The sequence below is a fragment of the Rhyacophila brunnea genome, unplaced genomic scaffold (assembly GCF_057557595.1).
Source record: "Rhyacophila brunnea isolate RB1 unplaced genomic scaffold, BYU_Rbru_1.0 scaffold_6, whole genome shotgun sequence".
Lineage (NCBI taxonomy): Eukaryota > Metazoa > Arthropoda > Insecta > Trichoptera > Rhyacophilidae > Rhyacophila > Rhyacophila brunnea.
The window spans coordinates 9,099,615-9,127,478 of record NW_028233276.1 but is presented as its reverse complement, the minus strand read 5'-3'; the positions used below and the strand labels follow the sequence as shown (position 1 = coordinate 9,127,478).

General features: G+C 32.5%; 1 protein-coding gene across 12 annotated transcripts in view; it reads left to right on the top strand.

Annotated features, from left to right (window-relative positions):
• plx (PTB_TBC1D1_like and TBC domain-containing protein plx) overlaps positions 1-27,864 on the top strand; it is a 79,125-nt gene that overhangs the window by 39,171 nt on the left and 12,090 nt on the right. For 8 of the 12 annotated variants that reach the window (XM_085957135.1, XM_085957134.1, XM_085957131.1 and 5 more), the window contains exons 5-8: positions 23,654-23,943; positions 25,589-25,715; positions 26,405-26,551; positions 26,813-27,778. In XM_085957135.1, the coding sequence (XP_085813261.1) occupies positions 23,654-23,943; positions 25,589-25,715; positions 26,405-26,551; positions 26,813-27,778 (1,530 nt within the window). Of the gene's footprint in view, positions 1-5,495; positions 5,767-14,413; positions 14,804-23,653; positions 23,944-25,588; positions 25,716-26,404; positions 26,552-26,812; positions 27,779-27,864 lie in introns of those variants that run through there. The other 4 variants (XM_085957139.1, XM_085957142.1, XM_085957140.1 and 1 more) reach the window with 4 other exon arrangements.

Sequence of the window (27,864 nt, the reverse complement as noted above, 5' to 3'; positions counted from 1 at the left end):
ACGTGTAAAGTAAATCGTCTCTGTTCTGGCAGAACACACTAACTGGAGAATACTAGTTTTGAGTAATTTGACTTTGAAGTTGTTAAAATGTTTGAAATTGCCTATCATTTCAGTTTATTAAGTAATCATAAAAAGGATGACTTTAAAATAAAGACTGTTTATTTATTAAGAAGGTTCCCAGACGGTAAAGTTTGAAATAATTAACATTTTGGTATAACTAACTCAATATGTCATTTTTTCGAATTAGTGTTTTCTGCCAGAACAGTGACGAAATGCAAAACTGAAGCGGCCGACTAAAACCAAAACGGAGACGACACAGGTGGATTTTTTTTTATCAGTTATCGTATCCGTTTTAGAGTTTTAAGGTTGTTACCGAAACAACCATATTAAAATGGTTACTTACTAAATTGAATAGAATTTTGTATGTAATAGAAAGAAAAATAATATAATGCCTCTGGGGCATGGCCCAAACTTTTAAAGAATATTCATCTTCAATTCAAACCCGGAAATATTTTTATTATCGTAAAAGCAGTAGGTATTTATTCAAATTCATTGACCATATTCAAGCGATACGGCCTCACTGTCGTTTATAGATTTGTCCTTTTCAGACTTGGACCAGTCATAAAATATTATATTGATGTCGCGCAGACAAATGGACGTACACTGTCGTCGTATATGTATTTGATTTATACATATTGTTAGTATTTATTATTGGATCCCAATTGAAGTGTATGGACATTGCCAGGGTCGAACTAAACGATATTGGCATTATGAGATATTAGATGTATCTTGGTTACAGAGGCGCATGGCGGGGGGGGGGGGCATGAAAATTTTCAGACTGATTTTAAACATTGAAATTGAAAGGCAATAAACTATACCTTGGGCTTAGGAAACGAGTGGTCATGGCTGGGGAGGGCTGACAGGGCTCTAGCCTGGAGGCCCGGGCTGTGGGGGGCCCGGTGGATCAGGTCGACCAGATAAGTGAGATAAACACACATCATACATTAGCTTTAATAGTAAAAAAAAGTCGTCGGCGCTATTCTACTTCATGACCATAAACATTTTAAATTATATAATTGTGCAATATATTTTCTGATTATTATGTGTCGATACATAATAGCTCCATTGTTAAAATGTATTAAAAATCGCCAATAATTCACTGTATAAGTAGATACCTTCATTTGAACTAAAACACAATTTGAAAAACGTTAATGTAGTGCTTCATACTGCCTTTAGTCTTACCGGTAGGTAGGGGGGCCGTCAGATATCCTAGCCTGAGGGTCCGTTTCAGGATGTGGGGGCCATGGTGTAGGTACACCGAGTGCAATAGACAAAAGACCGATAAACGAAAAATTAGGCTGTTACGTTGAGTAGGTTTATGTATAAGTTAAATGCAAAAATACTTTTTTTGTCCATTTTCAATTAATATTTTGGAACCTCAATAAAAAACCAAAAATCGATGGTGGTGTAAATCAAAAAAACATTTTTTTTCAGTGGAATTCGCCATAAATATTGTAGCTCTCTATACCAAGCGGGTAGGTAGCACAGCCGATATTACTTGAGTAATGTTTTAGCATACTAGGCGCACATGTCCAGCATGGTCGCTGTTAGTTACTTCCAATCCGCCAGTCGCTGATGACACGCTCAACGGTTACCGCCGTTATGCTTCCAATTTAATAAAAACTAGGAGAAACTGTAAAAATATACCGCCATGTATTGTGAAAATATGTAAAAATAATTATATGAAGAAGAAAAAGAGCCTATGGGACTGATTTATATTCTCCTCCTTGGCCTCCCCCTTACATGTTAATTATACGTAAAACATTTCACAGTGAAGTGTGATACGGCGAACTGCATACGTACAAATTTCCGGACACGATGTATTTTGCCTCCCAACGTGTTTTACAAACCTTCTCAGTCATATTTTATCGAATACAAAAATATTTTTCATATTATTAATAATAATAATTATTTCAATCAATAATGTATTATATTAAGGCTATACCTCAGCTGAGGCATGATCTAAAAAAATAGTGGCTAGGCGATGCGCAGATTGCAAATGACGCGTGCCGAACGAAATATAATTTGTCATATAAATCCAACATGCGTCCATTTAATGTTCTGTTTATTGTTCTATTAGTAACAATAATAACATATTCATTGACATGTTTTCTTTTTCAAGAAAATGGGTAACGTTTTTTAGTCATCTTTACACGATTTAAGAATTAATACCCCCGTCGCCGTCACGAAACAAATTGACGTGCTCACAGCTCGACGTTCGCTCTCCGATTGCCAGCGATTCCAAAATTGCGTCGTAGCTATAGTTGAAAATTATTTGCCGTTTCACCGAAGTACCGTCTGAATATAATTTCGTGATGAATCGACGTTGAGTAGATTGCTACCTACTTTTATATCGAAGGGTTATTAACCGCTATTTTTGAGTATTATGTGATACTTACGTTGTATATTAGTATAAAGATATTGATTTAAAAATAAATTATTTGTATACGAAAAGTATATTAAGATGTCAAAGTCTTACGTATGTATGTTTAGAAAACGGGGGGTCAAATTGTATTTGTTTTATCAACAAAGGAACGGGATGGGTGAGTGACGCTCTAAATAATCATATGCATGGTTCTTATTACATTTAATTTATTAAAAAAATACTATTTTAAGTTATACCCATTTGTTGAATTTATTGACTTTTCATTTAAGTAAGTGCCTATGTTTGTATTATCAGCTTTTTGTTTATTTATATTTTGAATCTATATTTTGAATGAGAGTACGATGTGGCTACACTTTTCATTCTTATACTTATATCTAATCAATCAATATTTGATAAAAATCCATTTAATTAATTTGACTTTTGTACGCGACAAAGAAAATAAAGCATCAAGTATTTGACGCACTCTGCGGTTGCTTTATTAAGCAATAGCTAAATACGGGCCTGGATATTATCCATCATTGTTCTGACGACACCGCGTATCATCAAAATCATCTGTCGCAATAAATACTTCGTTCTTCGTGCCTTTATTGGTTTTAATAATAACATTATTAATATTGGTCGTACTTTTCGATTGAATGGCGTTGTGCTACCGAGGTTTTTCAGTACGCTCTGTGACGGCTAAACTGTTAAATAATAAATATTAGTTTTTATATTAAAACATATTATAATGAAGTTTTCGCAGAATCAAATAGTCACCAAACTATGGAGGCCCATAATATGATCTTATTAGAATCGGACATGGTCAAAAAAATAAAAAAATATACAGTAATTAAGTGCTATCGACCGAAGTTTGGTTGCGACCGGTAATTCAAATTCAGTAAATAAAACATTTTCTAATGTGCTATTTGTATTCCCTTTTGTCTTTTTTCCGTCGATAATCAATTATTGAAAGTACCTATTATCGCAGCACTGTTGTATAATAATAAATAAGATTAAATTATATCAGTAGGTATGACTTCAGTGATGACTGATGAGCAACTTTACTATTTTAGCGCGTTTGCACTGCATTAGACAGACACTTATTGCATTTTAATTGCAAGGTAAATGCAGTGAAAGGCAAACCAATTATTTGTATAATAAAAATGATATGTTCCATGCGTTTGATATCAAAAATACACGGACATTTGTATCAGAAAATAAGAAATGCACTGGCATTTACGTAATTTATTGTTCAGATAGAAATATTCAGAAATATGTTTGAACTTTCAAAAAGTTTAATATAGAAAAAGCTCATTTTGTTCACTGAACTGATATTATCTTGGTCGGTATAGTTATGCGATCATACTAAGACACCGGTTTAATTTAATCAATTATTATCAATTTAGAAAGATTAAAATACTTATTATAGTACAAAACAAAAAAAAAGTTTGTTAATAGAAATACAACTAAAATTTGCGTGTTATTTTAAAATAAATGTAAAATAATGAACTATAATCGTTATCGTACAATATAAATTACGTTTAATATAATTTAATTTCCATGTAAAATTACATTTAAATCAAGAGTTATGATTGTTTCTGGGTAATTTAACAGTAAAGTTACTGATATTGTCTGTGTGTTATATTTTTAATGTATATGATTATCTGTGATCGATGTAACAGTATTGCTTAATAATATAATAAGAAAGATATTAATTGAAAACAAACGCGGAATTATTGAGATTTTGTGTTCCTTGTTCGCTTTGGCCAAACTTTTAGCCGGGGCCGAAAAAGAGGCCAAAAATCTGAATTAAAGTGTTTCATTATTATTTGTAGATTTGAAATGGACAATCGTGCGAATTAATGTGCCAGAGCTTTTAGTCGACACTAAATGTAAATGATGAAAGAGAAACGTTTTCCTTTATTGAGAAGATTCACGAGGAGCTGACAATTTTTAATCGCAAAATAATACCGAGAGCAACATTGTTTATAAGGATATAGATATCAACCAATCGGGACAATTAATTTATTTGCATTCACTATAATTTATATTTTTTTCCGTCATTGCTTTCGTTTTTTACATGAAAAATAGTTGCTGGTATTAATTAATTGATATATTTCATTATTAATATTCAATTACCTACGTTTATAGTCATGATTTCTGAAAAGGTTTTCGTGATTTATTTATTTAAAAAAGGCACACTGAGTACATAACAAATTACTAAGATTTTAACAACATGGCATTTAGAATAAAAACAAAGTAAAAAAATATTTTATACTTATGGTTGCGACCACGCATGTAATTGACGGATGCATAGAATTCAAATTTTCCAGAATATCAGGATAGGAAACTATATCACGTGAGAGCATGGAAAAATGCTTTAAGGAGCAGAAGTGACATACGAGCTTCAAGAGAATGAAATGCGAGGATGCCTTGAAGAAAGTTAGTCGGAAAATACTAACTAGATAGAATACTAAATAGAAACTGTCAAAAAGAAAATATTTATATACATTAAATAAATATTTAAGATAAAATATGTGGAATACGTACCTAATACATATTGTTTATTATTTAAATGGTGGCGTCTTCCAATGTGTATAAAAAATCTTGGATTTGTTTTAAATCAAAAAAAAAATATAAAACATTAGAACATGTCGATCTTTAGCATGGTAAAACTACCCCCCCCCCTACTGGCATATTTGCAATCCATATCAAGCTATGGTATTATTAGTTGACACTTGAACTTTAATAATAATAAGTATGTACTTTTTTAATGCACAGTAGAAATGATATTCAATTGCCCTCAGTCTTCTCAAGGAGATACAATAAATAAAATTACTATGGCTATTTTTTCCTGTTTGTGTATAATAAAATATATTTAAACCAAAAGGGGTCTACCGGCCGTAGATATTGACAGACACAGGTTCGCCGGTCTATTTTTAAATACTCACAAATACACACATCGTGTTCATATGGCTGAATAATACAAAATAATACAGCCATACGTTAACCCACTCGGGCCCGTAGAAACAAGGGCATCCCGCAGAACGTCAAATCTATTCCTGGTGACATTTCTAAGCGAGCCGTCGCCGGAGCGCTACCCTCCGGACGCACGGAGTCGATTGGAAGCTTCGAAAAAGCTTTGTTTGTGTTTTTTCTCGTTTACCAGATATCAATCAGTCGGTTTCGCTTGAATACACGTGTGATTATTTTGTGCGGTGAATTTGTTTCGCAGTGTAGCCAGTAATGTGAAAATAATTTATTAATTTAACTGTGATTTGTGATATTGTTCGTGAGCTTTTCTTTTTGAAGGTTTATCCGCTTCTGACTTGTTATAAGGGGTACAATAAGTCTGACAGTTATTATCAATTATAAAGTTATGACAAATGCGTGTAGTTTTGTACTCTCTTCGGTAGGCATCGCTATATTTTTTCAATCGGCATAATACTACGAATTCTACTCATGACAACTTCGCATTTATATTATTTGGATTCAAACATCTAACTCAATTAAATCAAAACTAATAAATCACACTTACAAATAAAAATTAGACTTACGACATAGATAATATTATATAAGTATATACGTACTAAAAATTTAGAACATATTTCAATCATCAATTATAAATAAATCATATAAATTAAATTTAATCTTTCAAGTTAGGTACCTACTACTTGTCAAATGTTGTTGTAGTTGTTTATTGTAAAAGCTTTTTTTAAAGTTATGTCGACAAGTAGATATGTATAATGTTCAGTTAGCCAAGTAGTTTATCAGTGTAACCACATATCTAATATCATATTTTTCAGGTCATTGACACACTAGACACATCCTTAAATATAAGTTTAATTTCCGCTATATGTACCAATTTTATTTTTCAGTATATTTGCTATATTTGGTGATGAAAAATAAAATTGGTAAAAGTAGAAATTTAAAATTCATGTTTTAATATTACTTAGGTTAAGACATACCTACATAAAAGTGAAATATTATTATTATTATGTATCTATTAAATTCATCAAAAAGTAAATGACGTTTAGCTTGGCTACTCCATACGCCATTTTATTTGATGATCAATTCATAATTTATTTATCATACATAAATCGTTAGAGAAAATACGATTTTAAAGTTCTGATGGAGAAAGGTTGTTCTGCTGATCCAATCAACACTTACATGCTTGTAAGTAGGTCGGATAGGTTTTATTCGTAGCAATAATAAACAAAATACGTTTTAAAAATGACAGAATAATTTGTCACATAAAAGTAGATTGTATTCCTTCAAGTGACATTGGATGGAATGGTGGTTCTATTGTTTTTTCAAGCTTCCCTAAAATGAGTATTAGACCTAATGAATTTTAAAATTCGAATAACGGAATCGGAAGTGGCTACATAGTACATAAATGATTATTGGAATATAACCCTTAGGTACACGTTTAATATAATAATAATATGATGAACACGAATTTGAAATACATATTATTTTGCATCATTATTGAAATATAATATGGGTAGAATTCATTTTCCAACCAAATAATATAATATACTATGGAACTTGTATGTATTAAAATTTGTTACTATATATGAGTACCTTGGTATCAAAGTGGGACAAACGCCATCTCCCACTAAATTCATGTTTTAATTGTTTATGGTAGTGCAAGTGATGCTCTTTTCAAAAAATTCACCAAAAGTATTACAAACGGTAGTTTTCATAGAGATTTTTGAGTTTAAAGTTGGTATGTTATATGAAAAACAGACACTTTTCACACATGTTTGTGAGTCTCCTGTAAAATTTTGTAAATGGTTTATGTCCCACTTTGATACCAAGGTACTCATATATATATTGCAATATAGGCGGATTCATTCATATGGAGGTACATATCCAATTTTGTAGCCTCAAATAATGAATTAAAAAATAACGATCTTTAGTTAGTAGGTATCTAATTTAGAATACTTTTATAATGATCCGTACAAGTAGAATTGATTATTTAGGGCAAGCGACGAAAATCATACATAATGTTTCATTGAAAATATTATGCAATTTATGCTTGTATAATGTATTAATCTCATTGAGTTTTCAGAAACCATCTCGCAATGCCTAGCCGTCGCGAATCATGCTTATTCATAGACAGTATATTATTTCTATTTGAGTTCTTTAACATTGATTCATTTTTATGTTGTATATTATAAATTATAACAATACAAATTAATGTTAATATTCTATTGTAGCAGTCTATTTTCAATAATAAGCTTGTAATTTGGTTGTAATATTTTTTAGATTATTAATTTGTAGGTATATTTATTTAGGGTTATTTGAATACAATGGCCTAAATGGAAGAGAAATAAGACAAGGCATATTTTAATTAAGTTTTAAATTACTTTGTGCTTACAACGTAATATTTCCGAAATTTATTAGTATGAAACAAGTATCATCTTATTAAATTTAATTATAGTCGGTATTGTTTTCTTTGCAGACGAAGCATATAATGTAGCACGTAAAAATAATATAAAAATAACTTTTTGTATAGGTACCTACCACGTTTTTAAATTTTCTGTTGAATCATAATATAAACTTGACAATTCTATGTATTAATAAAAACTTTTTAATGTACTTGATAGAAATACTGAATAAATATTATAGAATACAGAAATGTCATTTTGACATTTCATATTGATTTCCATAGTAACGCACGTATATATTAATAATTTAGTTGCTAGGACCCACTTAGCAACCAATAATAGTGAGTAGTAAATATTATTTTTAAGGTTTTTTTCCGAAACATATAAAACAGAATTAACTGAAAATGAATTCAATTCTGCTTAAAGATGGCCAAAAGTATTAAAAGAATGCATTGTCGTCGTGTTCTGATATATTCTAAAAGTTTCAAATGTCTAGCTAGCTAGTCGGGAAGTTAGTTAAAAATCATGGACAAACAAGAAAAAATTTGTCCTGCACAAGAAAAAATCTGTACCGGACAAACAAGAATACGAGTTAATAAAAATGTAGTAATAAACGGATTCTAATTTGGAGACATTCTATTTAACTTTAGGTACTGATTAAAAATTATCACGCGGTCAAAACTGAATAGATTGTAAATAATCAGTTTAATAGACTTTTCAAGTTTTCAAGATTCATCGTTTACTTAGTGGTAATTCATAATAATTTTGTCATAATAAAATAAGTTTGTCACCCGGTAATCACCACAATATATGAAATTTCATAAACTATCTTTTTTATTCAACAAATAATTCACAAGATTTAAGAATGTAATATACATACATAATTTGAAAACACATGTGAGAACTATTTAAAATTAACGTGCTTCATGGAGAATCATAAGAACCGGTAGTTAATTTCGTCACAATTATATATAACATAGATAGATTAGCGGTTAGAGCACATGGGTGCGAACGCGCTGGGTATCAAATTTTTAAAAAAAGTTTTTTTCTATTGTATTATATATTTCTCACAGGTATTTTCAAATTATGTATAAGTATATTATAATTATATAGAATTGTTTTACGACGACATGCGTAGCAAAATTAACGTTAGGTATAGTTTATGTTTTGTTACAATTATTGTAAATAGTTTTACATTTTAATATTAGTTACTTATTTTTGGTGGAAATATATTGTATTAGGTAGTTACTTCGTTTAAAAAAACACAATATGATGTAATGAGTTTTCTACATAACGTTATGACTATCACGATACATCCGTATCATATGGATATTGAAGCGGACGAACCCAATCTGTGGGTATATCCACCCTGTTCTATGCACAAGGCGGATATCGGTGGCTATCGACGGTAGTTTATCATAATATTTATATATTGAGTTATTATAATAATTGTAACAATAAGTTAGCCGTCTAAACTGTCAACACTGTCTATCTCATTCTAAAAGGTAACCCAGCCACAGCCAAGAGAGGAGCTGTTAAAACATAGCACTTATTGACAGTTGAGACAGTTAACTTATTGTAACACTTAACCCCCTCAATACATACATATGATAAACTTCCGTCGATAGCCGCTGATAGCGCCTTGTGTATAGAATAAACCCACTGATCGTTATTACGTTACGTCAAATAAGTATTACATATTGTATGTTTTTTTAATAAACAAAAGAATTGGAAATATATTCATTGTTTTGAATTAACATAGATAAAACCCACCTTATATTTATAATTATATGTGTAAATGATAAAAACGATTGTTTTTTCCTTGCAAGGTAGTTTTATAGAATCTGACATTTATTTACATGGCCTGGGTTGTAGAAAGTATCTAGGGTACAAGTCGGTTTAAAGGAGGCCAGGCGGGAACCGCGGCTATTTTCATAGCCGATTTTGCTCAAATTCATGAATTTAAGAATGAAAACCTAACCTAAGGTAACCTAACCTAACTGAGCCTAACCAAACGAAACAATTAATTCAGTATATCGGCTACTTTCAAAATGTATTATGCACATAGTACTTGTTATAAATTGTACATTGTACATTGGCTTTCCACCAAGATTTTTTCAGAGTTTCCAATATTAACTTACTTAGCTATATTATTAATAGCGACCCCGACACTATTTTTATAAGATAAGACTTTTAAGATTATCGTATTATTATCTACATTCTACAGTATAAATTTGTTTTACTGTTTTACTAAGTAGTATGTTATTGAATTCAAATGGTAATTAATTTCATAATTGCCAACAGTAAAATTAGCAAATGTGGATGCGAAATATTATGTGTCTAAGTGAAATAATAATAATATGAATTATGCAACGTAAAAAATACTTTGTATCCACTGTACAGTGCTACCAGAAGTGCATACCATACTATTAACTACATCATTGAATCACGTGTTTAATTTCAATAAAATCTTATTATAAAAACAGAAAAACTAAAATACGCGTATGTAAGTATTAATAATCCCCCTAGCGTAGAGACAGACCAATAATTTTATTTTATATTATTGTCGGCATTATTATAAATAGATGGGTAGGTTGGTACGAGTATAATGGTCAGTTGGATGAAACAAATTAGCGACATGTGTTCTGTGTTTGATTATTATTAACTAAATTGGTTCCTATCAAGGTAAGTAGTAATTACGATAAAAATAGTGTTGTACAACCTTTTATTTATTAGTAGGGCCATTTTATTCAATGTTTAATTGTGCGCAGATCTTTTCATATAGTTTTGTTTTATATTCGATTTGATTTTTGTACTATCTATTTATTATTAGGAATTTTATTATTATGTTAGTTCACCATGCTCCTCTCTCCCATGGGCACTTTTTATTAGAAAGTCTCTATAAACTCGGTCAAAGCACACACTTTAGGAATCTGCTCCTGAGACATTCTCAACCGTAAAAAAAACTGCTGATGATTCACATCAAACGTAGGGCCTCGTAATGCGCTCGATTAAGACTGAGTGCGGTGCGGGGCGAGTTAGTTTAGCGGGGTCTATGTTTGTTTTGTACGCCAGCCTCATAGGGTACAATCGTCGCAGAGAATGATACTATTATAAACTCACAATTTGACCCATATTCATCGTTATATGCGCAACGAACCAAACTATAGCGAGGGCAACATAACTGTACGCTAATACTATTCAAAAGGGTTGCCGTAGCGTGTTCCAGACTAAAAATAATTTCAGTCAACTTTCATTGAATACTGCTTCAGTTGATGACCTGTAATGTTCAAAAAACAATGTTTTTGAATAGCGCCTATGTCAGCTTAGCAACTGGTTTCAAAAATACTTTCAAGAAGCTAATATAGTTTACACGAATTCAAAGTCTGAGAGAAATGAGGGTAGTTCCTGTGACGTCTCGTGTGGTTAAGATAGGTCGTGGATTTTTTGGGGGTGGTTTAATCTAAGGGGTAACAAATTTCGAAAAAAGATGTGAATAATACATCCAGTAGATTCCATGAAATACTCATATTTTTAGGATACTTATATCAGAATTTTAATATTTTCTTTGTATGGATTCGTTAAAGATAGTGAAATATTAAGAGGTGACGTTATGAGTCAGTTTAAAGGCGGTACTATGCACAGATAGCACTGGCGAAGGGTAGAGGTAGGCTGTTAATATCCGCCATAAATAGCGCACATAAAATTTTGTCAGTCATACGTATTTATTTTCATTGAAATAAGACTACAATTTACAGATGGTATCGGATAGTTTTTAAAATCCTATTAAACCGTGCGAAAACAAAGCCATAATTAAATAATAGTCAAAAAATACTAGTATATCTATAAAAATATCTAAAATTATGCAATTAAATCATACATAACTTTAGATATTTTATATTTATCAATTATAGTCTGGTTCAGACAGGGTTTAATGAATTTAAAAAAATGAACCAACAATATTCTGCAATATGTATTCTTAATCCAGCGAAAACAAATAAGTATGAATGAAAAAGTCGGCACAATGTTGTCGTATCGCCCAAAACATACCAAAATTATTATTTTTCGGTTCAGGCAGGGTTTAATTATTGATTTAAAAAAACTAACTAACACCATCTGTAAATTATTGTAGTCTTAGTTCAATAAAAACAAATACGTATGACTAACAAAGTTCAATGTGTGGATCTTATCAGCCTACCTCCACTTTTCGCTACTGCTAGATAACTGATGAGCAAGATGAATCGTGCTTGCTCATTTTATTTATGTTATTTTTTTTTTGCGCCGTGAAAAGAGAAATATTGGAAACCAATGCTCTACGCCACATATTATATCAATCATATCTGATACACTATGATACGCTGTAAAAAATATAATTAACGGATGGACGTATTCTACCATTTGTTATACTGAATACCTATATAATTTTAACTGGGTCGCGAATTAAATTGCATGTGCGAGTGGTGGTTGTGCGCCACGTGTCTAATGTAACTAATTTTCTCGTCACGTGCTTAATGTTATATTAAATAATCATAGGTTTCGTGATGGTCTTAACTATTGTCGCTTTTTAAATAAGCACCTATTAGGAGTATATACATATACGTCGGTACGTACTAAATACAGTATAATTATTATTATTTGACAATTAATATTTGCAGTACAGAATAATAAAAAATTAACTTCGTAGACTTAATTTAAAAATGATTTACTATATTGTCACTTTTATATTCATTGAATTGGTAACACATTGTAACATGTTGAAATTACGAATTTAGAATTAAATATCTTATCCATATTATTTGGATATAAATGTTAAGTTTTTTTCAAATTTTTTTCCGTTGATTTTTATTAATTAACTTTATTAATTGCCTTCTTTTTATACATACAATGGAAGGACTGTAATGGCTTAACTAACTGAAAATATATTATTTAATATATCCGCTTTATTTGGAGTATAATAACAATATCGTTCGACAATATAAGTGATAAGACCTTTTGAAACTGGAAGTAAATCATTTCATCAGACTCTACTGATTCTGGTGTTTCCCATCCTTATTTCTGCCAAGCCCCACTTCAACGCTTCAAAAATCTCTATGCCCCCCCGAATTGCTTCAAATAAAAAAATGCGCATAGGCAATACTATTTTATTACAAAGTTTTTATTAGCTCGTATTCTTATTTGTCCGGTGGTTGTTTATCCAGTACAAATCTTGCAATCGATTTTTAACTAACTTCCCGACTAGCTAGACATTTGAAACTTTTAGAATATATCAGAACACGATGCCAATGCATTATTTTAATACTTTTAGCTATCTTTAAGTAGAATTGAATTCATTTTCAGTTAATTCTGTTTTGTATGAAAAGTTATTTCGGAAGAAATCCGTAATCCAATCCACTATTATTGGTTGCTAAGTAATATATACGTGCGTTACTATGAAAATCAAAATGACATTTCAGTATTCTATATTTGTTTGTTTGTTTTTATTTACTTCATATCAAGTACAAGTGTGAGCATATTGAGCATAATAATTGAACAGAAAATTTAAAAACGTTGTATATAACATGTTCTTTTTATCTTGTAATTATTTGATTTAACTTTCGTAAGTAAATATGTATATTACGCTACATGTACAACTCGGAAGAAAATTAGTGCGATCCTTGTGATATGCTTCGTCTTCAAATGATTTTCATGATGACATTTTTGCCCCCCAAAATATTCAAATTGCCCCCCGGAAAGGACTAAGGGGCCTAAGCCCCACGTTGGGAATCACTGCTCTAGTCGTAGGAATAGGGCTTTAAAAATATACAAAATAATAATATCTTAATAATAGCTTTGTAGGTATATATTTTTCCAGCGAATACACGTCTTAAACTACATATTTTGAAAATCTCCTAAATAGCAGAGGTTATTGTAGTTTGTTCTTTGTTTTCATTTTTGAATTTTGGAATACCTACTTATTAATTACAGTCTCATGAAAAAAACGTTTTGGATTTATGAGATTCACAAGATAGAACGACGCCATATAAAATTTATTCTGATATTACAGGTACAATATTTAATTTTCTTTTGATAATTTATGTAAATTTAATTACCCTACCTATATACCTAGTTCTTAATAAATATATGGTTTTAATATACCTACTTGTATTGATAAAATAGTTTTTAAATCTATTAAATATATAAAGAGACTTCACGATTTTCCTATTAAAAACAATGGCACTCTAATCCCAATAATTGTAACTTGGAAATTTTAATAGCTGTTCTTTTCTCGCATTGAATTAAGTACTCTCTTTATCTGGAAAAATAACTATTACAATCTTATACCTACATCATTTTTTGGTACTTCTTGATAAATCTCAGTATATAAGCGAAACACGTGTAAAATATTCTTTATATGTGGAAAATACAGATTTTAAGCATAGTTGCTACTAGCCAGGTAAATTTTTACTTCTATCGTCAGGGACTCTGTCAGTAAAAATTATCATAGTATACTTAAGAATTTTAAATGTTAGTTATCCAGAAACCATTATTTAGTATGACTTTCTATGGACTACTAGCTTATAATAATTTTCTTTCGTATCCGCCCTTTCCGATATAGATGACAATTTTGTACGAGATGTGATGTTTAAAATGATGCACTATATTTTCGATGTGATGTGATTAAAAAGTACTACCCAAATAGTATTAATTAATATTAAATTGTGTCCGTAATGGTTAATAACATAATTGTGAAAGAAATCGTATAATAAAAGGCAATAGGCCTGATAAATTCCTATCACTGAGGTAGTATAAAGAAAACATCTGAACAGTGTCGAATTAAGCATTGTGTAAAAGTTTTGGAAAAGTGTACAGATAGTGCTTGTTGTGGAAATCTTCGGGAAATTTGTGGAAAATGAAGAAATCGGCAGTGTATAGAACTGACATGTCAAACGAAGGACAGCTGATAAGTTCTGTCTCGGATGCATCAGCTCTAAGACTTGGAAGCAGGGTAAGGAAATCAGCTTATTATGCAAATCACCAAATTATACACGTCTTTATTTATCATAATATACATATTAATATATCATCATTCATTAAAAATAATAATGTATGATTGAACCCCGTGACTGGTTAAGATTTTTTCACTATAAAATGATGATACCAGAGTTAAATAACAAGATAACTATAATTTATATACAGTCGAACTTGGTTATTACGATCGGAAATAGCGAGATCTCCTATATAATTAGGAAACATTCGTTGAAATTTTAGTTTATGATTTTCTTCATACATTTATTCACTTTTATAACGAGCTAATTTTCTCGGGTATACCGAGCAAAATTGTTAATGTGTCGATCGTTTAAAAACAACATTTTCGACCCTAAGGAATAAAATCCGACCGGGAAGTTAACTAGACCGATGCCGCCGGGATCGGATTACGTTTATGACACTAGTTGTGTGTCTAAGTGCCTAATTGGTGTTTTCGCCGACAACATTGAAAAAGTATCCACGCATATGGTTGAAATTGCATGTAAAAAATCCAAGCTTTGTGAAGTCGGTAGGTACTTACTAGCGCCGGCGGCTCACCACTTCATTACAATATACAACTTCTTTTGTAGTTTAAGAATGCTATGCTTGTTTCGGGGATTTTCACGATGGTTTTCAGATTTTTTATGTTCTATGCTTAAATAGAACACGGCGCGAAAAATATTATATAACGAGTAATGCTTATAACGAGCAAATTCAGTCGGTCGCATAAGGTCGTAATAACCAAGTTCGACTGTATTTATAATTTTATATTTATTTTGATAATATACATCTATTTTTATTATTATGTACGAGTATCATACTATTTTTATTCAATTGAATACACAAAATTTACGAACGCAGCATTTCCTATTGATTGTCTCAGAAACATTCTATTTGAAAAAAAATACAAACAAATTTGTAACGAATGAGAAACCACAAATACTAATGTGATTTCTCCCAGTGATTCTCAATCTGTTAAAAAATCGCAATGTTTGAGGGATTCAAAGAGATTTGTTTTCATAATAAATAGTGTAATATGAATAAACTAAAATGTGATTCATTCGAAAGACAGAAGTTATGTTTATATAAATATCTTCAGAGGTTATTCTAGAACCCATTACAAACAAAATATTAAAAATCTGCGTCGACATTTTTATACACATATCATAATAATATTTGACAATTAATTGTTATAAGTACCTACATAATTATTATGTTTTTGATTCACTTCAGTGGGTTATTATATTAGTCATTCTATACACAAGACGTCTATTGACGGTAGTTTATCATATTTATGTGTTGAGACGGTTAATTTTTACAATAAGTTAACTGTCTAACTAACTGTCAAAAGTGTCTATCTCGCCTTAAAGGTAACACAGCCAAGAGAGGGTCTGTTAAAACATAGCACTTTATGACAGTTCAGAGTGTTTAGACGGTTAACATATTGTAACAATTAACGGCCTCAACACATACATATGATAAACTAGCGTCAATAGCCGCCTTGTGTATGAAATAGCTTCACAGAAACTATTTCGATAAAACATCAATCGTTATTCTGGGACAATATTAAAATTGGGTATAGAATCGTGTAAGGCATTCCCATTTTAAACTTTCCGGCTGTGACGCTCGACGTAGCATGTACACGACGCCATTATGCAGAATTTTTTCACGAGTTTTTTTTGGAATATTAATTATTTTTTTTATTTTTTAAATTATTACTTAAAAGGTCCAATAACTCCAATCCAATGAATATTTTAGTTCAAAGTCGAAGATAATAAGAAAGATATCAATACTGAATAGGTACGTTTCAAGAATCCAAGTGGATTTCGTAACTGTGGAGGAATTCAGAGGATTTCGCGACTATTGCATTGCCTTGATCATTTGAATGAAAGAAAGGAAAATACACTAAGCTATTTATAATGAAAAATGTCAATATTTTAATCAATGTATAAAATATTTATTAATTATTGGCATTCACCACGTCGCGTCATCATCACCAGCGATCATCCTGGATCAATCCACTGATGAATGAATACCTCTCTAAGCTGATTCTGTTTCTCTGATCACGTGCGTTTTGTTATCGTATACATATCTCGGCAACATAATTTACTACGTGGTTCGTTCACTTCTATGTTAAGCACATAACGAATGTTTTAATAAAATAAATACTATTTAACATTATTATGTATTATGTTTTATGTGAGATAAACTGATAATACTAAGTGAATGTGTTTTATAAAAACAATATGAATTACCAACAAATCGACTAAATGTTGAATCTCTTGAATAAATTAATCGTATTAGCTATGTACCCACGCGTACTTTACGTAAAATGGACTATAATTATATTTTTTGAAACCACCATACCACCACGATTGAAAGCTACGTTCTTAGTTCAGTATTAAAAATAATGTAATATAGATTGGCAATTGGCACCTATTCTGCAAGATTTTCCTCTTCAAATATGTGCCAATTAATGTGTTGATTGTATTTTTATAGTATTTTTTGCGTACATTGTCCGATTCTTAGCAACCGTGAATAAGAAATACTATATTATGAAAGCCCTCTCTGTCGCACAGTCTGGCCAGCTGGTCTTCTTTTTGGCACCTTTCCAAGAGCTGTTTTGGCACTCGATCTTCAAGACTTGTGTTTACTAACGGAGTCATTCTTTGTCTCTATCTAGGCCTCTTAATAAAACGATCGCTTATGTTGTTTATGACCCCAAATGATCAGCGACTCGTGCCATTTTGCGAGGGCATTATTCTGTATTTATTTCGTAAAGATTTTCGTATTTATGTTTGTCCGTATATTTCTGGGATTAAGAAAATCGTCTGGTTCACACGCACTTGACTTCGCCCCCCTTCAGAGAGACTCGCCCAAAAATGACTACAAAAATATTTAAATGTGTAAGCATTTAAGAGGATGTATTTCTATGCTATTGTATAATTTAGCATGTTAACATTATACAAATTTATGCACCTTTTTATTAGTAACTTATAATTATTATCGAAGCATCTTATTTTTCCTCATAATTGTGACGTTTCTCGCAATTAATAAATTGCGCGAAAAAACCTCTCGATCAAAACAAGAAATTATTGGCGGGAACGAGTATTCAAACATGTATTGTTTGTTAAAAGTCATATACATAGATATACCGGCATTTCGGAATCAAAAAATCGAGTGAGATCCGGATTGCAAATCCTACTTTTGACCAAACCAGAGAATAGATTTTGTCACATTGTATACAAATTTTCACGTGCATATACCAGCAGTCGTGTTTGACTCGACGATCGAGAGGTTGGAGGTGACCGTGAACAGGCTAGCCGCGAACTCGATGCGTGTGGGTCTTCATCTGAATGCCGCTAAGACCAAATCCATGTGCAGTGCTGCTTGCATCGACGCCGACACTCCTCTGCTGGTTTCTGGTCTGCCCGTCGAGCTGGTGTCCAGATTCAGGTACTTGGGTGCCACGGTTGCCGATGATGGTGGTATTTCTAGTGAGCTTGGAATCCGCATGGGTGTGGCGGGCTCTGCGTTCAACCAACTTGGAGTCGCATGGAGGTCAAGGCTGTATTCTGTGAGGACCAAATGTCGTTTGTTTAACGCGTGCGTGCTACCTGTGCTCCTGTATGGCTGTGAGACATGGCATCTTACTAAGCTTCAAGAGTCACGGCTTTTGAGCTTTGAGAATCGATGTCTCCGCAGAATCTTAGGGGTACATTGGTACGACCGCGTTACAAATATCCGAGTTCGTGAGCAGACACAACAGCCTTCGGTGATTGAAGTTATCACGAAGAGACGATTCAAGTGGCTGGGACATGTATTCCGGATGCCGCCAAAGAGTGCGGCACTTCGTACCCTTGTGGCACAGCCTCAAGGGTTCCGTCGCCGTGGCCGGCCCTCCCTCACCCTGCAGCGATGCTACAAAAGCGACCTACGTGCTGCAGGTCTGACATGGCGGGAGGCACAGGAGTTGGCGATGGACCGAGGGAAGTGGCGCCAACTTGTGCTTGCCCTATGCCCCAATGTTGGGACGTGACAGGGTGAAAGAAGAAGAAGAATATGTATTAAACATATACGTTAAAAAAAATCCTCGATCTCTAGAAACAGAACCTAAATATACATATGAAAGTGAACCCAAAAAGGTTACATACTCAGGTTAATGACTAAATTAGCTATACATCGTTTTGCGTTACAGATTCATTTGTAGAAAACTTTTAACTTTTCCGTTATGAAATTTATTTGCCAGGCTCCTCCAATCCTTGTATTTTTTATGACTCATTATTATTGAGAATCGTAGATGAACAATTACAAAAATTGCAAACAGCAGTACGTATGTGGTGCGTACATTATTTATATAACCAAGTGTAAAAACATTGGCATGCTCGCTACATCATTCAATGCGTTAATTATTCTTTGGTTAATTTTATCAATCATATTAAAACGTTTTGAAATCGTCATCAATTAGTGTTCTAATAGAAAGGCTTTAATGAATCCATCTAGGTTTATATATATATTTGGTGTGCGTATTATTATAGTATAACAACTAATTTTATAATCTATTCTATTCACTTATTAGTTCCAAGAAAATTATACACGCATATCCATTTAATTAGTTATTATGTCTACACTCATATTTCTGACATTTCTTAAGGGTTTTTTTCTGACTCAATTCCAAGAAAGCGTACAAACGCATAGTTAGGGTGACGTGGCAATGATCCTGAGTTTAAAGCGACGACCGTGAGAGGTGAAAGAAAATTTCTTCGTAAAATTTTCCAGACAACCAAAAATAAAATGCATAAGTACATTTTGTATGATTACAGAACATTCTAAAGATGGCTTTATTACAATAATTATTATAACTATGCCACCATATCAATATATTAAAATAAATATAATAATGATATCATTGAAGACGTAGGTCTAAACTAAGAAAATTAATATAATGTGGGTGCACACTAGTCGTTTCTCGTACCTAATACTTTATTCTTTAGCGTGTATCTATAAAAGAAACTTCATATTATAGAAACATCACCTTATATTATAATATATTAATTTGTCTTGGATTATCTGTAACGTATAAGAGAAAACATTTGAAAATATGTAAGAAAGAGCGAGACATGTAAACGCAAATTCTAAATTTGAAAAATCAGAGGAATTGTTTATTTTAATCGGGTCGTGTAAGAAAATAGATGATATTCTCATAATAGTTTGACAGATGTTTACAGCGCGGTAACAGCATAATATTATCAAGTGATTGTTTTATCGATAAATTAGTGTGTTATGCAAGAGATTTCAGGGTAATTATAATATGGATAGGGTGCTGTAACATACTGTAACCTAGGCAACATACACAATTAATTAAAACATGGAGACATTATGAATGAGGAAGAACCACCAGCTAAGCGTCGTCGCTTGACAAATGAACAAGTTCAGCGATGACGTGCTCGGCAAAGTCAGGAGACTCTACAAAGACTCTACCATCGATAAATAATTGAGTCTGAAATACCAGAACACAGACAGTAAGACAGAATTTACACTTATATGTCGTTCGTAAAGAGGGAAGAAGCGAGGGTAATATTTGCTAGTTTTTAATGATAGTCGTATTTATTATCTCAAATATTACAACATTATCTCAGCTCTCAGCTATAATTCAATTTACTGCTGGATAAAGGCCTCTTCGCGATTTTTTCGCGAGTTGCCACGTTATTCCGCCAAACATGATTTTTCTACGTCACATTTTAGTAGTTTTAGTAATATTTTTGTTCATCCAAATTGATTTCAAGCAGTTTTTTTTTGCTATCGCCAAAAAAATTTAATCAACTATCAATATAGACTTTTATTATTAATATCTACTTGTATTTATAGTACGATGATGATAATGTTATGATGAGAAAAATATGTCTGAAAATAATTTTCGTAAGGTATATTTTTTACGCGTGTTTCTTATTACAGCATCATATTATTACTAGGTATAGCATTTTTTTCACGTATTTTTTTTATGTAAAATGATATTGGATACATTTTGTTTTTGAATGTTAAAAATACTCAGTTACATGAAACTTTTTAGATATTTTTGCGTTTCATAACTTGTAGTAAATTATTGCTTATGTGCGTGAACAAATAATAATATAATAACAGATTTCTTAAAGTAAAATTGTGAAGATTTTACATTTTATCAACATCTAAAATGGTTAAAAAGATATGTAGGTATCTGACATAAAAACTAAACGGTTTATAGCAGGGATGGCGAACCTTTTTACTTACACGTGCAAAAATTTCCAAAAATATTATTTTTTGACTGTCTAACGTGCCTAGCAATTTTTCGAGTACCTAGTTTGAGCAGGAAAAAAAAGTTATAGAATATATATATTATAAAAATTATAAGAAATTCAGTTCTTGAGTATTATTACTACAATACCTACTTTTTATTCTTTACGCACAAATTGACACCAAAATCCTTATAGTGGTCTCAAGCATTATAAAATGATTGTAAATCGATCAAAATCAGAGGCTCGCGACATGGCTTACTCCGCCACCTGATGAGGTCAATGCTATAATATTATTATGTGTGACGCATAAAATCTAAGGACCCATCAATGTCATTTAAATTAATTATAATGCATTTTTTTAAGAGTATCAGCTGCCTGTTATTTTTTATACAATGCGATCCGTCATTTATGCATGAATTTCGTCGTTTACGTTTGCGTATCGATTGATAAATATTATTGATAAAAAATATTATTAAAAACCGAAGAAGGTACGCATTTTTAATAACATTCGCGTGTCATGCAAAATCATCTCACGTGCCACTAGTGGCACGCGTGCCATATGTTAGCCATCCCTGGTATTTTAGTACTAAAGTTAGCTTACAATTTTATTATTTTACTCTCCGTTATATTCACTGTAATTCTGAAAAGGTATGTCATTTTGTCAAAACATTACCATAGATCGTTCAGTCCAGAACTGTGTCTTCTTTTGTGATTAAAGGACGCAGTGCATATTAAATTTGTCATTTCGCATGAGGTGATTCACAGATTCCAGTTGTCTTTTCTTATTAATAAATAAGACCCCGAGACTTGTTAAAGTTGTCAGTACGTGCTATATCATTATTTAGTATAGTTTTTTTACTATTATATACGTTGTACCTAGAGTTGGGTTTCGGGAATTTCCCGATGGGAATTCTCGAGAAATTTTCGAGATTTTCCATCCCGAATCTCGATAATTGAAATTTTTTCCATTTCGGGAAATCCCGGATCTTTCTTTATTATCAAATATTAATTGAAAAAACGATTTTCTATGTGAAAAAGATGGACAGAAAACACAAAACGTTCAAAGACTTGTCGGGAAATTTAACACAATTAAGCCAACGTCGACTCAAAATGAGCGTAATTTTTGCAACATCAGGGAATTTTGTGTCTCAAAAGCGTACGCGATTGTCAGACGCAGCTTGTTTTTTTAAATTCCATTTTAATAAGTAATTTTTTGAATTATTTTTGTTTTCCTACTTCTATTTTGTTTGTCTTTACAAAATCCGAATCTAGAGATTGAGATTTTCTCGGGAAATACCCAACTCTAGTTGTACCATTTCGTTTATCATTTGAGTTATTTGGTGACCATTTTCATTACTCTTGGAAGTTGTTTTCCGTCAATGTCTGTACTATGATAATAATAAATGTTAATTTATTGCTTATTTAACTTGAAACTAATCAAACAGCCGTGAAGTTCATTATATACATATTTTCACTTTACTATACCACACATAAGTGTCTTTGAATAATATATTATGACATGTACAAGGTCGCGCCATTTCTCTGTCTAACTTCACGTCCTGCACCTGTCAACCTTGCAGATCGCATTTATAGCATCGTTGCTCGATTTAGATCTTAATATAATAATAATATATCGAAATGCATAAATGCAGGAATCTAATAATATTATGATTGCGACGTGGGTACTCTTTTTCAATGCTCAGGTTGTCGACAGGTTTACTGATACTAGGGATTGCAATACTAAATGAAAATACCAATACTGGTATTCGTAAAATAATTAGAAAAAATAGAAGTAAATATCTACCAATAAATATAATATATGTAAATCATTCATGGTCACCAAGGACGATGAAGGGTTACGGAAGTAAACCAGTCATCGCGTAACCTGACAAAAATTACAGTTCTGTTAAGCCTTTTATGTTAAGTAATTAATACATTTTGTTTCCACTGTCAATACCGAATATAACGTTGTTGTCTGATTTTTAAAACCGGTACCTATTTTGGTATCGAAAATACTGGGATACCGGTATTGCAATCCCTAACTGGTACGAATAGTAAGGTCTTGAAACATATAGTATTATAATCGTTCCGGTTCTGGCTGTACCGATAAAGTTTGTATTTTATTCCGGTTAAGTAGTTACAACTGAAATATAGGACAATACGCGCTGACATACATCTAGTAGATGTTTTTATTGACATTTTTTTTATGAAAATACAGTCAGTCACTAATTCCGAAATCCTTGGATAGTTTGAAACGCAGAATATCAGGATTATTTTATATAATAATTTTTCAACACAGCAAGACAAACTTTTATTTGTTAAAGGAATAATATTTCTAAAAAAACTTCTTATTGGTACCTAGGGATTACCTAGATTTAAAATTGTATATATGATTTCATTAAGTAATTATTAACAGAAAACTACCTACTATATTAATTGAAATCTTGGATTGACCCTCATATCTAAGATTCCCGTATGCGCGCATGGAAATCGAATCGATAACCAATCGAATAAAATATGTTTCAAAATTATTCATTATACTATTCCTTTAATTTCAGGTGAGCGAGTTATTCACCCAGATGAAAGAGCTCTCACCACACGGAGGAAGTCTCCAGTCCCTATCCATCCCGCAGACTTCTGTAACACCTCCGTCTCCAGCATCAGGAAATGTCTCTCATACTTCGTCAGCGTTTAGCGGGAGACGAGGTCATACGGTGGCTACCAATCGAGGCTTCCAGACGGCGCGTGCCCAGCAAACGGCTATTGAGAACCAGCTCTTGAAGAGTGGGGTCGCCGGTGGAAACGGAGGCGTGGCGCAGTCCAGGAGTTACAGTGCTGGATTGAACAAGTCAGTATTATGAAACTATAGATTTCATTTTGTTAGTTTGTGATGTCCTCTTCTCCCGCTTTTTCCTTCCTAGAATTGAGTGTATGGCCAATCCCCATAAAAAGATTCCTCTACTATAATTATGAGGGTCATATATTATCAACCTACTGTCTAAGATAGATGTAGTGACAAAATAAAATAGTAACACTCTCTTAAAAATGACGTATTCATCATCATGATGCGCACGACAACCTGGTGTTAATCCTGGCTAATTCCAGTAGCTAATTTTATCTACCTGTTCCTACTCTAAGTAGTACCTTACTTTCGAATTTTGACTGCCATATAGTCATCGTTAATTTCATCTAACCATAGATTTTTTTGACCTGCCTGTTCTCCTGCAACATTTTGGATAACTCAACATCACTCTCTTTGCTGGATCATTATCCTCAGTGACGTCCCTAGGCAAAATGCCGCCCCTAGGCAGTGCCAAAATGCCACCACATTTTTTTTATACAGTACCTACATTTTATCATCCTTTCGTGACTCATATATTTAACAAATGTGTTATATGGGTACATTACTAACAAGATATACTTATACCAATAAATCTAATTTAAATGCCATCTCTGCTTCAATAGACAATATTGCGAGTCTACGGTTTCAGATAGGTAGGTACATATTTGGATAAATTTTAAATTAGGGATGCACGTGACATTGCTGTTCACCAAGAACGTGACGTCCAAGGACAACGGAAGTAAACTAGACATCGCTAACACGACAAAAAAAGTCCTGTTAAAACTTTTATAGTAGGTACCTAATAAATACATTTTGTTTCCAACCAGTGAGGTGATTTTTTTATTGGAAAGATATTTCCGTTATTACTAAGTTTAGTTAGCTATTTCTATATATACCTAATGATTCTCCTCGATTTGCCGCCCTTTGGGTAACTGCCGCCCCCAAGCGACGCTCAATCTGCCTACCCCCACGGGACGTCACTGATTATCCTTCACAGTGCATATTATTTAGCGCAGAAGCCCAATCGTAACTGATTAAACCATACTTGAATATAGACTCTAAAGCAGGGGTAGTCAACCTTTTTGTACATACCGCCAACTTTTTTATCTCTGTTAGTAGTAAAATTGATTTGACTGACAGTAATATAAATTAGGGAAGTAACTTACTTTATAAAAATTATAAAGCAGAGTTACAGCAAGTTAAAGCGTATAATAATAATTACTTACCAAATACCTACTTTAAGTCAGACTTTCACTAAGTTTGGCAGCATAGATTTTTATAAAACAACTTACTGTAGTTAAATCTATCTTTTTATTTATACTTTGGATACATATAAGCATGAAGTCTTATGAAATTACATTTAATTAATTAAATTATTAATGAGATCCCTGAGGCTGATGCTGCGAAACTAAATACTGGATATCTAGCTTAAGTTTTGTGAGGAACAAACGAAAGTCTCCTCTTTCGGAAATATTCAGGCAAGAAATGAAAATGTTTTTAAAGCTCCTACCGCCCACCATAAAAGCTGGAACGCCCACTAGTGGACGGTAGGGACCAGGTTGACTACCCCTGCTTTAGAGTCTGCATTCCTTCAATAATTTGTTGCCGCTCTTGATGCGTTGTGTGTATTAATTATGGTTTTTATCTTCAGGTCTGGTTCAAGCCTATCAAACGAAAATGTGAACGGGGCGCCCCAAGTTGTGCGCAGTATGAGCAATGCGGCCAATCTGACTTCTCTCTGCGCTGATATATCCCCATGCAACTCGCACTTCTTTGAAGTAAGTCTTTGGATGAGATCTCGTGACCGGAGATTGCAGCAATTCCCATTTTGATGTATGTCTCTGATAGCCCTTATTTAGAAATTGGGAAATCTTCCATAGATTCACAGCAATCATGTTATTAGTAAGTGCCAAAAATCTCACGGAGCTCGGAAAAAATGAATTTCTCATTGGGAACAATATCATTCTTATTTACTACGACAAAATTAAGCAAGATTTCAAGCTTATTGATTGAGATAAACCATTGCAACTAGATAATATTATCGTCATTGTACAGGCCAATTGCCGTAACCATAACTTTTCACCAAGGTGACATTTTGATGGTAATGGACTTATTGCATACTCTTACACGAACTGGCCAATTATCATGAATCCCAAAAAATTATTTCATATCAAAATAATTCAAAACTATTTTTTAAGGGTTTGTAACTTGACAAAAAATATTCCAGCCAAATGCTGTAACCCTCCCTAAACGTAAGCCACAGGGTACGTACAGAGTAAGCCACTCAATTTGTAATAAAATAATATATATAAAATAATACAATAATAAGTAAATCCAATGCCCACAGTTTTTTTTACTTCCCGAACAATTTGATATTTGAGGGTTACGCTACTTGGCCTGTACAGTGACGAATCTACTGTATTTTCTCGGATGTACCTAATAAATACATAATCAAATAATTTTACAGGTGCTGTACATTGGCAAAATTAAAGTGTCTCACAAAAAAGTTCCGGAGACTTTGATAGATGATGCGCTGGCTAAGTTCAGGCAGTTTGAGATGGAGAAGATGAAAGCAGCTCAGATGAGAAGAAACAGTTTGCTGTCAACACAATCTGTGAGTTATCATGGTTTCACATTCTTGTCATTTTTTTCTCAATTTATTTAGAATATAAAATGGAGGGAAAAAAGGAATTTTATAGATAACAACCCTAAAACATTGATTTTTGAAACTTTTGAAATAGAGGAGGTGCTTCTGAGGAAGAAGTAATGATAATAATATGGTCTTTATCCTTAGCTTTCTGAATCATTATTCTTTGACTAGACATTTGTCATATTTTATAGCTCTTAGGTTTGTGATAATTTACTCTATTTTCAGGATTCCGTTGCGAGTGAACATGGTTCCCTAGAAAGTTTAGCATCTCAAAATCTCGCAAGACGAGTAGAGTTTGCACCACTTCCATTACCTCATAGTATTAAAAAGAAGCTTGAAGAACAACAGTCATTATCCAAAGATGATAGCTTAGATCATAGAATAAATGATATCTTGATGACTCCATCACTTACACCATTAAGAGGAGACAAACCTTTCTTTCCCGATGAAGAAGATGAGGAGAAAGTTAATGAGAATAATGCTGAATCTAACATAGAAAAGGAATTTGATGAACTGTCAAAGGTGAGAGTACTAAAAGCTGAACCAGAGAAGAATGTTCCCAAAAATACTTTGACTCTGACCAAAAAATCATTCCCTGTAGCGTTAGAACCGAACGTCCTTATTCTCAATTGGAACCAAAATGAATCCATACATAATCTATCCACATTGACTGAAGATGATAACGAGGGAACTAAGGACACAAACAACTCTTTGCCTACTGAAAATTTGATAAACTTAGGTAATGTAAAAAAGACAAACGATGAAAAAAAAGAACTGCCAGTCGATCTCAATATGAATATAAAATCTGCAATTACACCACAAGAACCAAACAAAATTCATTTTCCAATCAAAGAAGACAAACCGATACCTCCAAAAGATTTAGTGTTGAATCAAGATATGAACGGGAATGTCAAAGAAAAAGATACCGGAAGTGAATTTGTTTTGAAGAAAGAGGTTTCGTTCAAGAGTGACGTAGAATTTGGCAGCACAGATAGTAATCTATCTGAGACCAAGGACTATTTCAGTTCTAAAATAAATGTGGGACGTGACAAACCTGGATTGAAAGGATCAATGATGCCAGAAAATAAGCCCTTCGCAAGAGATAGATCGGCTTCAATTGGAACTTTGGAACTCAATAAGACGCCTATTGCCCAATTGATTGGTGACCAGAATAGAACAATGCTGTTCCAGGTAATTATTTTGTTAGAATTATTCAATACCTTCCTTCGATCTTGTGTATCCAATTTATTGATGAATATTTTCTGAATATTTCATTG